The sequence below is a fragment of the Abramis brama genome (assembly GCF_963993115.1).
Source record: "Abramis brama genome assembly, chromosome: 11".
In the NCBI taxonomy this organism is placed as follows: Eukaryota; Metazoa; Chordata; class Actinopteri; order Cypriniformes; family Leuciscidae; genus Abramis; species Abramis brama.
The window spans coordinates 34675437-34689572 of NC_139973.1; the positions used below are offsets into that span (position 1 = coordinate 34675437).

At 37.3% G+C, this 14136-nt stretch overlaps 1 protein-coding gene across 2 annotated transcripts in view; it reads left to right on the top strand.

The window, feature by feature from the left end:
• Positions 1 to 14136, top strand: part of tmeff2b (transmembrane protein with EGF-like and two follistatin-like domains 2b) — a 67674-nt gene that overhangs the window by 36365 nt on the left and 17173 nt on the right. For both annotated transcript variants that reach the window (XM_084128655.1, XM_084128656.1), the window contains exons 5-6: positions 2562 to 2658; positions 13619 to 13767. In XM_084128655.1, the coding sequence (XP_083984781.1) occupies positions 2562 to 2658; positions 13619 to 13767 (246 nt within the window). The remainder of the gene's footprint in view (positions 1 to 2561; positions 2659 to 13618; positions 13768 to 14136) is intronic.

The following is a 14136-nucleotide window of genomic DNA, read 5'->3' on the forward strand; positions in this document are numbered from 1 at the left end:
GCCTACTCTGCTCTGTTTGGTTTGATTCCTTCAGAAATCATTCTAATATGCTGATTTGATGCTTAAGAAACATTTCTTAATCGTGATGTACTGTATTTTGTTGTATTTTTTTTTTTTTTTTTTATGGAATAGAAAGAACCCAACTGTTGTTGGACAGCTAGTAAGCCACCCTGCCCATCCCTATAACTGATAACAGGGATTGATAAACAGGGACTGGAAAAAAAAAAAATAGACGAACGGAACAATAGAAGAATGTGGCTCAAAGAGTGAAGAACAAGAAATTGAGGATGAGAAGAAAATAATTGAAATAAGAGGATACAAAACGAAAGTAGATAGATAAAGGCATGTGAAAGCCATACAAGAGGGAGAAAACGTAGAACAAGTGAACAAATGTAGCCACTGTGGGAGAGAAATAGAAAAGGGCAGGAAGGGAGATGGAGGGAGGGGTTCAGCCGCTTAGAGACTCAAGAGAAGAGTTTAGCTTGAGGAAAGCATTTCCCCTCCTCCAGTAGGATCAAACATGTTTTAATGTCTGAGTGTAAATCATTGATGAACTCTGGCTCATACATTCTAAATCACACACATACACACTCAGAATCAGATATGTTCTATCGACGTGGAAACAGCACTTCCTTCTTGCTCTGCCTCACATAACTGAGCAGCGATGTGCAAGAATTTTCAAGCACACACACACATAAAGGCAGTGACAAAAAAGACCTACTATTTTATGAATACTGTAAATTTGGACACACTACTTTTTTTCACCTACTATATAGTAGGGTAGTAGACATATTCGGATGCAGGTATGAATTAAAAACTGCTATTTTATAAATTATTGAGCAAATGAAGAATAAAAAATCTTGTGTTCAGAACCATGTTCTTGCTATACCCTAATTATAGACTACAATAATGATTTATATTCAGAGCTGTCGGGTTCGATTTTGCGATTGTAGGTCCTCAATACCTCAAACTATCAGATTCATTATACAGCATGTTGAACTGATGTAAAAATGTGCTTCCTCAAGTAACTCACAATTGACTTTGAACATACTAACATTCTGCATTTGATTGTAAGCGACAACAAGAAGGTGACTTTCACAAAGTGCATCTCAGCCCATTGCTAATATCTCCATTTTAGTTAGCTTTTAATTAGAAACTTCACACACTATACCTGACTTCCTGAATCTGAATGTGAACACAGTGTAGCAGCTCAGGCCTGACACTTCATACTCCATAATGTGTGGAAAATCAGGCCGTTCCTTTACACCCACTCAAACCAGCTATTTTCTCAGGCTAAAAGCTGCTGCTTGACCCATATTTAGCCTTCAGAAGCCCTCACATGCTATGTTTACTTAGATCTTTTCATTTACTGCCAACTGCTGCTCAAGCACCGCAAATTTGCAATTAGCACTGCCCTAATTGAAGTGTTTTATTCATGGAGACTATTAAAGCTTAGATTATATTTCAAATGCATACCGAACACTGTTTGTTTCTTTGGCATAAAACCACTAAGGTGAGGTGTCTTGATCTCTATGTTATTGAACTGGTGATAATGTCAGATTTTCGTGCAGGCGAGGGCTAAAGGAAGAGTCTCTGGTTGTTTGCCATCTATAAGACATCACAAATCTTTTTTACGGTTACATTTTTATTTTGTTGAGGGGCAAATTGGCTGATACTGCAGCCAGCAGGCTGGTCCCCAGCAATAATCAACCAATTATTTAATCATACACCTCATGGTTTCTGCTGTTATCTACATATGGTCATCTAGAAACCCCAGACATTCAAATTTTCACATCCTATAGGATTACATTCGCTTTTTCTGTAACACTTTACGATAAGGTTTAGATAACTTATTGTTTAGAAATTACAATCTTTAGAAAGATTAATCTTTAGAAATTACAAACCTTCTATAGCATTTATTAATCTTAGTTAATATAGCCTACTTATGATGAATTTTGATTCATTGCATTGCTTTCTATTTTACCACCTGTATTATTATCATGGTGGTTATCAGTACATTGTAAGGTACAACCCAGACAGCAACATAGTGTCGGCCCAGATCCGAGATTCAGTGGATTCAACGGGTACCAGATGTGGGCCGGATCTGGGCCAACACTATGTTGCTGTCTGGGAAAGCAGACTTTGGTAGTTCAAGCAGATTTGTATAAACATTAAATTACTTGATGACATATACGGTTAAAAGTTGTCAAATATGCAGGTACCAATATGCCATCCTGTAACACCTGAAACATTGTCAGCATATTTTTATTGTGGATTTTTTTTTACAGTAAATTTTACAGGATATTTTGAAGTAGTCCTATACGTGTATATAACATTCTGTGATGGAGCTTAAGTTTTCTTTTCTGAATAAAATTACAAATTTATTTGTGTTGCCAAGGCTTATTTGAAAAAAAAACAGCATCAGTTTCAGATTATTTCATAAACCAATAAAAGAACACTGAACTCTTTTATCTGAAAGGAAACCGGAACATTTTATTCCTCATGATATGATGAATCCTTTAAGATCTCTCTCACTTTTCTCTCTCTTTCGCTCTCACCAGTTAACGAGGGTTCTGCAGAGATCAGTCAGAAGGAGACATCAACGTGCGACATTTGTCAGTTTGGGGCAGAGTGTGACGAGGATTCTGAGGACGTGTGGTGAGTCACAAACACACGCCACAGCTTTTCAGGGTCCTGACGTTCCGTTCCTCAGAGAACCGGAGGGCTTTAGGAATATGGGGCTGTGTCTAATGGTATGTATCAGATGCAGAGTCTTCTGCAGGCCTGTTTCTCTTGAGTTTCTGTTCTTCCTGGCACTGATTCTGATGGCTGATAACGTCTACGGCATTTCACTGTGATACATTACAGCGCATAGCCGAGGGTGTGTGCTGTGTGGTGTGCGCTGCAGTAAATAATCTCTATTCGATTGTCCTTCTCTCTGTCTTTCCGTCTCCGTTCTTTTTTATTCTTCATCTCTCTCTTGCTCCCCTTTTAGCTTTGCAATCTCTCTTGTGGTATCTATCCCTTATCTTTAGTGAGGTTTATGATTAAAGCAAGAAAAACAATTTGCCAGTAGGGTAAGTAAAATAAACTGAATTCAAGATAATTAAATTGATCCTGTTTTGAATATTATTAGATATTTTTACTGGAAATCAAGAAAAAAATTAATTTCAGCTGAACAGGAAACTAATTTCAGTGGTGAATACACACACACACACACACACACACACATACATACATATATATGAATGCTATTTTATTTCATCTACTTAGCAAGGCAACACTTCTCGTTTTCATTTAGTTTAACTTTATGTACTAAAGTAACTAAAACTGAAATAACATTATTAAAAACTATATAGACTTTTTTTTTAAATAATAATAACAAAAACAATACAATTAAGTGAAAATAGAAAAGTATTATAGTATCTCAATACTATACTCAAAATGATACTAAAATAACTGTCTAAAATCTACAAAAAAGAAACTGCGTGGAGTCATCAAAAATAAACTGTGAAGGCATGGTATATAAAAATGTCAAGACTGTTTAAATCAAATCAAGTATATTTGTATAGCGCTTTTCACAATACAGATTGTATCAAAGCAGCTTCACAGTATTAAATTAAAATAAAATAATACAACAAGGTTTGTTTCTAGTGGAATTTATTGATTGATAGAATAAAATTAAATATCCCCAAAATATCCCCAACTGTGACCTTCATGTATAAATAATAATAAATAAAAAAACAATAAATAATAATAAAACCAAGCCCTGGCCATTTATTTTAACTCAGTAGTAATATCACTCTTATATAGAGAATTAATTGTCTCACTCAAATTGAAAACACATTCAATTTGCCAGTAGGGTAAGTAATAAACTTAATTCAAGTAAATTGATTCTGTTTTGAGAATGCTGAGATTTTTTTTTACTGGAAATCAGGACAAAAATACTCAGTGATAGATCAATGATCAAATAGTCAATGATTTTTCCAGTTCACATCAGCAGAACAGGAAACTAATTTCAGAGGCAGAGCAAGTTATTACATTTTGATGAAAAATGAATTGACAAAAAAGTATATTTTTAATGTCATTAACTTTACCAACCTCCCATCTTGCCGCATGTATAGCAAAATTCCAGGTCAGTATTCTGACCCTTTTGTAATCACTCTCACATGGACAAGGTTTCAGGTTTCTCTTTTCTGTTTCATTTCAGCCTTGTAATTTATTTAACCCATTGACTAACATGTTGTCCCTTGGCATTCTGTGGCATTCTGAGCAGATTGTAAATGTTAATTGTATTGTCGCCGGACTGTTTGGGCAAGTTCTCTGTCAGTCTGGAAAGATGATGGATTATTTCCTTGTACGAGACCCATCGTTCAGGACAGTGGACAGGAAACCCAAGAGATGGAGGGGCAAACGAGTGCAGCTCTCTGCTGCAATCCCATCTTCAATTAATAGAGTTCCTCTTCCCTCGCAGACAGATTAAAACCTCAGGACCATGGGAGGGCAATTACCATTCAAATATCCCTCACGGTAATACACTAACCAGACAGATCAGAGGGAGAGGGAGAGAAGATAGAGATGTGAAAAAAGGGACGGGTAGGATTGAGGGAGAACATGTCAGAAAGAGACAGAGATGAAAAGAGGGAAATGAGGCATTTCAGGCAGTTCATGTGTGTGAGTGTGTCTACGGTAAGGTTCATGTTGTCGGTTAAAAGAGGGAGGGAAGAGAGAAAAATATAGGCCCTTAATAAATTCATTTCCTTGTTTGTTTTCCAGCAAATGGTCGGTGAAAGAGATGCTTAACCTTCAACCTCAGGGGGGTCAGACTAAATATTATATGAGCTATTTTCTATTTATTTATTATTAATACGTTTTTAATTTTAGCAATCCTGTCGCTGAAATTTGGAACATGTCTAAATACAGTTTACCGTAAAACCCTGATTTGCAATAAACAAAATAAACATTTAAATTAAATGGATAAAATATATTTGGTTTACTGATAAGCTTATATTGCCCATAAATTAAAGAAATGGCTGCGGATATTTACACTAAGTGTAAATAGAAACAAAAAGTATTTTATTTGCACTATGTGTAAATAGTTGATAGATGCTATTTATACTTAGTGCAAATATTGGCAGATATTTGCACCTCAGAGTGTTGTAGTATATTATAAAACAGTATAACATTATAACAACATATTCAGTGTATATGATTATATTTAATACAATCCTAAATGGATGCCGCCTTATTGGGGCTTTGCTTGACCCTGTTCCTAAAGCCCTCCACTACACCTACTCCTAACCCTTAACCCAATAAACACTTATTCCCACTATTACATTTTCCCACCTTTATTTAATTTTTTTAAGAATTCCTTAATTTTTATTTAAAATAAACACTATTCCGAGCCTTACTTTCCACGCCACTGATCCTGTTATGAACAAATTTCTTTTGTAATTTTGCCTGGCTCAATCATATTTTGGTGGTGTAAATAGCCTCTGCCAACAAGGCGGGCTATTTGCAGTTGGTATAAATAGACACTCCCTAAATAAATATATTTGCTTATTGTTATTTCATGCATCTAACAATTTTAAGGAATGTTACATATTCTATTTTCTGATAAAATTGGTTAGATTACTGCAGTGAACTGAATATCAGTTCATCTTATGAAAATGATGACTACTTTTTCTTATGTTATGTTAGATAATAGTATATAGTTCTCAATACAAAAGCATGGGATTTGTGCCTCTAACAATTTAGAAGTCATGGAAAGCGCCAGGAACTACAAAATCGTTACGTAAAAAAAAAAAGAATGATTTTTTACTCCTGCCTGACTTCCTTTTCATTACTGACCAAAGATAATGTCATTTAGCAGCTCTACAAAAGACCTGTGCCACACCTGCCAATTACATGTCAGAACAGCAGCTCAATTTGTCACTGTGAAATCAGAGGCTTATTCTTCTGCAGTCACACCTCTCCCTCATTCTGCTGATTACTCTGAAAGATGCGTTCTGCTTTTTCTCTTTCAGGTACACAATGTCTAGAGAAAGTGTAGGTGCTTCTTAGTTGTCACAGCTTTTAAAATTCATAGTTCCTTGAAGTTCACTTATAATGTTAATAAAGTTTTTTTGCACTAAAAAAACCCATATGCGGAAAAACCCCCATAATTTACAGACAAAGCATTATGAAATCATTTACTTACGGTTTGTGATGCAGCTGCTGTCAGATCCAGTACAGTTGGCTGCATGCCTCATTTTTCAACAAAAGTTTCTTCGCTAACTCTCCATTACACTGTGCCTCGCTGACAGAACAAAATGCTTAGAACAAACATATGATCCTCAGACACGATCTGGGACAGTATTAAAGTCCCCCTGTAGTCGGATCATTTTATCCTTAAAACTCATCTTTGATCACCAAAATTACACATTTAAGCATTTTTTCCTTGAAAAAAAATCTACAGCCTTGCCTCATTTAGTATATGCGGTTCTATGAATATGCTAATAAGATTCACTCGTTGACGATCACACATTGACGTGATTGGTTACAAGGTAGTTGGTTACAAGGTGATGCTCACATCCAGTGTAGGCAAATGTCTGCCGTTAAATGACTGAATGCCAGTGGGCAGACTCTATGGTGCGATGATGATTACTATTCGTCGATGCTCTGGAGGCAGGCATATGCAAATGTATTTGACCGTGTGACATCACAGGTCACCCAATATCAAAAAAGCTGTTTTTCAAGCTTGATTACATAAATGCTTTTTTTATTGGATGTTTTAAGCCATAAAACCTGCAATATGTTTTAATGGTACAAAGACCTCTTATATGTCAAAAGATCAAGGCAAATTTAATTTCTCATGTCATGACCCGTTTAAACAATTGATAATACAAAATGTTTTTGAGCAGCAAATCAGCACATTAGAATGAATCATGAAGAATCATGTAACACTGAAGATGCTTTACCATCACAAAAATAAATTCGATTTTAGAATATACATAATTTATAATAAACAGTTATTTTACAATATTGCGTTTTTTTCAGTATCTTACCGGCCCCAAACATTTGAACGGAAGTAAAAATATACATAGGCTCGAAATATCTGAAAAACCCCATACATTTACTCACCTATAGACCCTCCCTTCAAAAAAATCAGGACAGAAGTGGTTGAAAGTGGACGAAAGAGACGGATTAAAACACCAGGTGTAAACGGGAATGTGTCTCCCTCGTCTACTTGTGATCGGATCGACCAAAACGTATCTTAGAACCAGGTGTAAACAGGGCCTAAGAGCAATGCATTTAAAGAAAATGGCCTGTTAGAAAATGTTTGTGCGTTACAGTCGCTGTAGATTTTTGTGGTTTAATATGCAGGGAATCTAATATACCAAATATAGCTGCTCCAATTCCACGAGATTAAGTATATCTTTGAGAGTCATGAAATCCCTACTGATCCTTTCTAAGTTGCTTTCATCAATTATATTTTTGGAAAGCTGTGAAAAATGAGAAAATATAGTTTCCATCAGCCACAGCGAACAGTGAGTGTGCTAGATTGATTTGCAGAGCTGTAATTCCGAGACGTTATAGAAGTCCTCTCTCCATCACTCTCTCTCTTTCTTTACCTTTCATTCCCCCTGGAATCTATTTGTATGTGCGTGTTGTGTCTGATAACCAATTAGCAGCTACATCTGCGCGCATTGATGGTCCTATAGCAGAGAAATCCAGCTCAAGCCAACAGTAATCAATTCATACCCTCTAATCACATTTACTTCAGCTCAGTGGAAATGCAATTAATCTGCTTCAAAGCATGCTCTTTGAAGAATCACATCTTGTGTGTGTGTGCATGCATGTGCGTGTTTTAGTGTCAAATGGTTGTGTGAGAACATATGTGTGGATAAGTGAGTCAGACATGGTTCATGTTGCTTTGTCTTGCGTATGTCTTGCCAAATGCTGCCAGGTCTGGTCTGTTATCCTCTGGGCATATATGGAGGGATTAGAAATATTACAGAGGGGTTTTATAAATCAATACCAGACTCAGAGATGAAGTGCTCGCCAGTAAATATATTAGACAGATGAGATCTAACAAATGTATGTGGTCTAAGAGCGTTTTGTCTTTCTCTCTCTCTCTAAGAATTTGTAAGTGTGCCTGTATGGTAATTACCGTAGTTATACACTTACCAATGCCAGACAGACACACACAAACACTTTCATCTTATTAACTAGCAATATGACTGTATATAAAGTTATTTTATACTCAATGTTATTAGTACAAAGTGTTTGGTACAAAAGCCTGAAAGCGCATCTGGGATTCAAACAAACATCTTGAAAATAAGCATACCTATAAAACAACCCATTTTAGTATTTTTTTATTATTATTATTTTTTAATACAACCAAAAAAACATATTGTTGTGTTTGTGTGTGTGTGTGTGTGTGTGTGTGTGCGTGTGTGTCCATTAGTGATGTCCGGCCTAAGAAAAATCTACACACTTTACTCAAATATTATTAAAAATTTGTTAAGGATTTTGTAAGCATACTGCATAGTTTTGCTTTGAGTCAATTGTTTTATTTGTGATAATGCAATGAAACATGCCAAATTGTGAATAATTTTTGGTCAGGCTGTCATGAAAAAGAAATTAAGAACAGATGCAAAAACAGGAGAACCAATGAAATATTATTTGATTAACTGATTCACTGATGTTGTAGTCAGTGTATGCTTTTTCCTGTGAGCTTTTTTTTTAAAGCATATTATACATATAAAATAAAACCTGTAGCTGTAGTTTGCCTTTTTTGACAAGTAACATTGTAAGATAAAAACCTTAACCAAGTTAATGTTTTGTTCTTTCCTCATAATTAAAATATTCCAAAAATATTTGAAATAATTTCCTCATATATTGATGGTTTAATCGAACTTGCAGTCATTACCCCCATATAAATAAATTGTTTTAATAGTATTTACTGTTACACTATATATTAATATTTTCATAATAATTTTATTTAATATTATTCAGTAATTTTAGTTTTAACTTTTACTATTTTTTGGTTATTTTGTCTGTTTTATTCTTGTTTTTCAAAAAATAATTCTGTTTAGTAATTTTATACTTCAACTTCAAATTATTTCTATTTTATTTCAAATAGTTGCCAAGGCAATTTTTATTTAATTATTTACATTTCAAGTTGTCTTCTAATATTTATATTTTATTTTATTTCAGATGTATTTTAATTAACAACAACTACATATTTTGAATTTAATTTAGTTTTAGTTAACAATAACAACACTGATCTTAATATTATTATTATTTTTTTAAACTTCAAAACAAGAACAGAATGATTCCTTATATAATAATAAATTAATAAACTTTATAATAAACTATTGCTAAAAAAATCATATATTTAATCTGAGACCACACAGGCAAACAGATGGCGATATCGTAGTTCATCCACATAGATAAATATCTCAGGCTGCAAGTAGGAGAGGGAGAGACGATGCTCATTCTGCCAGGATAGCAGAAGTCTCCATTAATGGGGTGTCTGGCAGAACTGTGTGTTTAGATAAATAAATGAACAGATAAACTGCAAATGCAATGCAAAGTAAATTGAAAGATACTTTGAGAATGCTTGAATAAATTAAGAATCTGTGTGCATCTATTTGTGAGTGCTTGCCTGTACTCTAATAGGAACATCACTTGGTACAATTACTTGGTATTTGATTTGCTGTGATTTGTTTGTGCAAATGGCTTTCTCTTCTTATTGTATTCTGAATCGGATTTATTAATCAGTGTTTTTCTGACTCTGAGAACATGTTTGACCATGTGGACTTATAGAAGCTCACTACTTTATTAAATTTGTCTACTAACAATGTCCAACAGTGGATATACATGCATCATCTGATCCCTCATGAATAAATGTCATTTCCACCATCTCAAATCTACAGAGCCCCTAAAGGGACATGGTGATGGAAAAAAAAAAATTAGATGGGAGGAAAAATATATATTTCAATGCTTTTGTGTTCACTTACTAGACTTTTCCGTTCCCTCGCAAAACTTTGTATTTGCAAAGTTTCCCGAGGGAATGCAAAACATTTGCGATAAAGTGCAAAAGCATTGACCAATAATTTTTCCTCCCATCTCATATTTTTTCTCATCACCATGTCCCTTTAGGGGCTCCGTACAAATCACCATTGATTATGTGGTGGAAATGACAGCAATGGAGATGACATTTTTGAAATCTAATGATAAACTACTTTATATTGCAATTTTTTTGTAACCTAAATGCACATGAATAATAATGCATACATTTTACATAATTACAACTTGATTGGAAATGTTAACAAGTGATATTTACTATGAATTTTCTTTGTATTCTTCATACTGTACATCACATGTCTCAGATTTCATATCAAGTATGCACATTGACATTGTTGTCTTTTTGGTAATGAAGTACAGTAACTTTTGTAAAACCTTATCATAGGGACAAAATTGTTCCTCTTCAGTCGGTCTCTCGACGCCACGCCGGGGACCGACGAATAGGAATCTCGCTAGAGAGGCTAATCTACTTCGAGTGAAACTAAACGAGCCAATGCACATTGGCGTGCAATCATTTGCAGCAATCAATGAGCAGCAGGTGCGATTGCACTTACACTTTTTGCTTCGGAGCCGAGCGTTTTGATGCTGTTTAATCTATTGAGTGATCAAACAACGAGCAAGCTCTTCAGTAGGATCTCTCTTGTCCGGTGCGGGCGATACAGTGCGGCAGCAGGGTCGACTTTCTTTCTCTCTCTCTCTTCTGTCTCTTTTTTTGTTTGTTTTTGTGTTAATGAGCAAAACAAAAAGGCTGTTTTCACAGCTGGTAACAGTGCGCCAAGAGCGCTGAATAGCCGTTATTACGGCTGGTAAGACCGCCGTGAAGAGAGACAGCGCACGACAAGCTGCACATTTCCTGTCTGTGTTCTGCTGCGACCGTTCCCCTGCGGAGCACCAAGGAGAGCAGTCCCCTGAAAGAGCTTACACAGGAGGAGCGCATCTTTTTAAAGATGTCACTCTACCTATGTGTTTCTGGATGCGGTCGTTACCTGGGATTGCGGGATGGTCACAAGCGCTGCATCGTGTGTCTGGGCATTGAACACACTGTGGCAGCGTTCGTGGATGAGTCATGTACCCATTGTGGGAGGATGACCATCTCGGAGCTACGGTCGAGACTCTCATTCCTGCAAAGGGGAGTCCCTGCACCTCTGCCGCGATCTAACCCTCCTCTAAGGGTTACTTCAGGCAGTAGTACGGGTGACCTGAGGATCACGGTGAGCACGCTTCCTTCGGGGAACCAACCCCCTAGGAACCCTCATCCCTCCCACCCTCCGCAGCCAGTAGAGATGCCGACAGAACGCGCTGGACCATCCACGAGGTGTGTACCAGCCGTGTCCTTCAGCGCTCTCCAGGATGACCAGATGTCGATCGCTGCATCGGAGGGTGGGTCAGGCTTCTCTGCAGATGATGATTCGGCGCCGCTGCCCCCTTCGGGTGTGACAGCGGTGCCCGTCACATGTCGCAGCTCGCCCGCCATCTCCTCCTTTGGAGTCAGAAGCATCTGAGGTTGCTTCGGGCCATGTATGTCCCCGGTGTGCTCAGCCATGTGGCAGATGAGCTATCACGAGCTGTGCTCCCGGGAGAATGGCGACTCCACCCCCAGGCGGTTCAGCTGATCTGGACAGAGTTCGAGATAGACCTGTTAGCCTCCTCAGAGATCTCCCACTGCCAGCTGTTTTACTCCCTGACCGAGGGAACACTCGGCACGGGCGCACTGGCACAGCTGGCCCCGGGACCCTCGAAAATATGCATTTCCCACAGTGCGCCCCTTATTGCTCCAGAGTGAAAAACCTGTTGAGTCCTCCAACACCCTTGGCCTGGATGTGGCGGAGCATCTGGTGCCAGGCTTTATCCGTTGAATAATTGAGAACCGGGTCTAGGCTGGGTTCCAAATGTGTGACCCTGCGGGGATCCCAAATGTGTATCCTTCCACGGCTGCTCCTAATCGAAGCTCGTGTCTTTCCCTTGGGCTAAGTCACCCAGTATGAAGAGGAACATCTCGGTTACATAGGGTAACCCTCATTCCCTGAAGGAGGGAACGGAGACGCAGTTTTGAATTTTTGAAAACTGATTTCAAAGTTTTTGAAAATGATACCGTACCATTATTGTATCAGTGTAAAGGACAAAAAAAGCGAATTTGTGAAAATGGTGATGTCATGCACATGCGTATTACATGTTTAGTCTATAGGCGCGTATGTTTCTTTACAAAGTGACATCGCCAGCTACTGGCCTGAAATACAGTGTTTTTAATCGTTTTGCAGATCCATGTGAAGGGATAGTTTTGACAAAGTTGTCTTCTGTACATGAAAAATGCAAAAGAAAAAATTTCCGTTTCAGTACATAAAGAAAAATAATAAAAACAAGCCCTGGGACATAACTATAGTTGAATAAACAAAACTCTTATATAGGGGATTTATTGAAATCTACTAGAAAACCCAGGCATGAATAGGCCTGTCGCGATAGTCAATAAATCAATTAATCGCACGATAAAAAAAAATGAGCTCGATAATTTTTCCGGCCGCCATAATTCCATTTGCATGCTTGTTTGTTTTCCTCGTCTCTCTCTCTACCAAATAAACTGGATGACCACTCTCGGTTCCTTAGCATATAGGAGGAGTGAACCCTCTTGTCAGTTGCATGGTCTTTGTGTGGGGAGGCGGCGCCGCGGCGCTTGTCAGTCACATGGTCTTTGTATGGGAAAGCGCCGGCGGGACTGCTTGCGGCGACTGCCGGGAGAGAGAAAAGGCGGTAGTTGTGAGTTGGGAGGGGAAAAAAAGAAAAAGATGGAATTGGTTTCAAAGCCAAACGCGACAGCGAGCTCGATCTCATGAAAATGCGTATCTATACCACGAATGTTATTTCTCGTGCCATTTATACGGCAAAAATAGTTTTTGCGTGCATATGATACGCACTTTATGGCGTGTAATACACACGCACTCCTCACCCCTAATCCTAACCAAGTATTTTCAGTGCGTAGCATATACACGCAATAAAGCGCGTCTCCGTCTTCCCGACAGTAAATTACACAATCACTTTTTTTATTTGTTTACAAAGGTCCTAACCGGCAGTTTGCCTGTTATGGAATGTATCACTATTTATGTCTGAGCCTAATGTTTAATATTTTTTGAAGTGCAATTTTGTTTACATCCATTTTATTTATTTATTTTGGTATTTATTCAAGTGAATTTTTTTTTACAGACACTGAGAGTCCATTGCTTTTATTGTTTTTGGTTGTTTTGTTCGTTTTTTGTGGATATTTAAAATGTTTTTCCAATTTCAATGTTTAATATTCTTAAGAAATAAAAGTTTATAGATCTTTGAAAAGGTGTACCTGCATTATTATGCCATTATCATTATATTAGATGAAAATGGTCGAACGACAATATTATCGTTTATCGCAATAATTTCTTGGACAATTTATCGTCCAGCAAAATTTGTTATCGTGACAGGCCTAGGCATGAATCTTAATCTAGTGCGGACAGTAAAGTTTACTCTGCCCTATGTTCTCTCTCTCTCTCTCTCTCTCTCTCTCTCTCTCTCTCTGTAGGTGTGTGTGTAACATCGATTGCTCCCACATCAGTTTTAATCCAGTTTGTGCATCAGACGGCCGTTCCTATGACAACCCCTGCCAGGTGAAAGAGGTGTCGTGTCAGAAGCAGGAGAGGATTGAGGTCAAATACCTCGGACATTGTAAGGGTCAGTCACAACTCTCATTTTTTTCAAAACAAATGTGTTCACCTCTGCTCCAGCCTGACAGTCTAATGACTTTCATTCTACTCCCGATCTGAGGAGGTTATGAGAAAAGTTACTCCTCACACACCATTTCTCTTACAAGGCTTTGTGATTTATTTTATGATTTTTTAATAAGCATAACTATATTCTGTAGCCAATGTATATTTAGTAGAGCTTAGTAGATTAAAATAATCACATTTTTTGACCCAACCCCAGTCATAATGAAAAATTAGAGACCCATGATCATTTGTATAAAATTCCTCACAGCATTTTGATGCTTTATTGGCCCAATTTAAAGGGGTCATATAATGCAATTTTTGTACAAGCTAATAT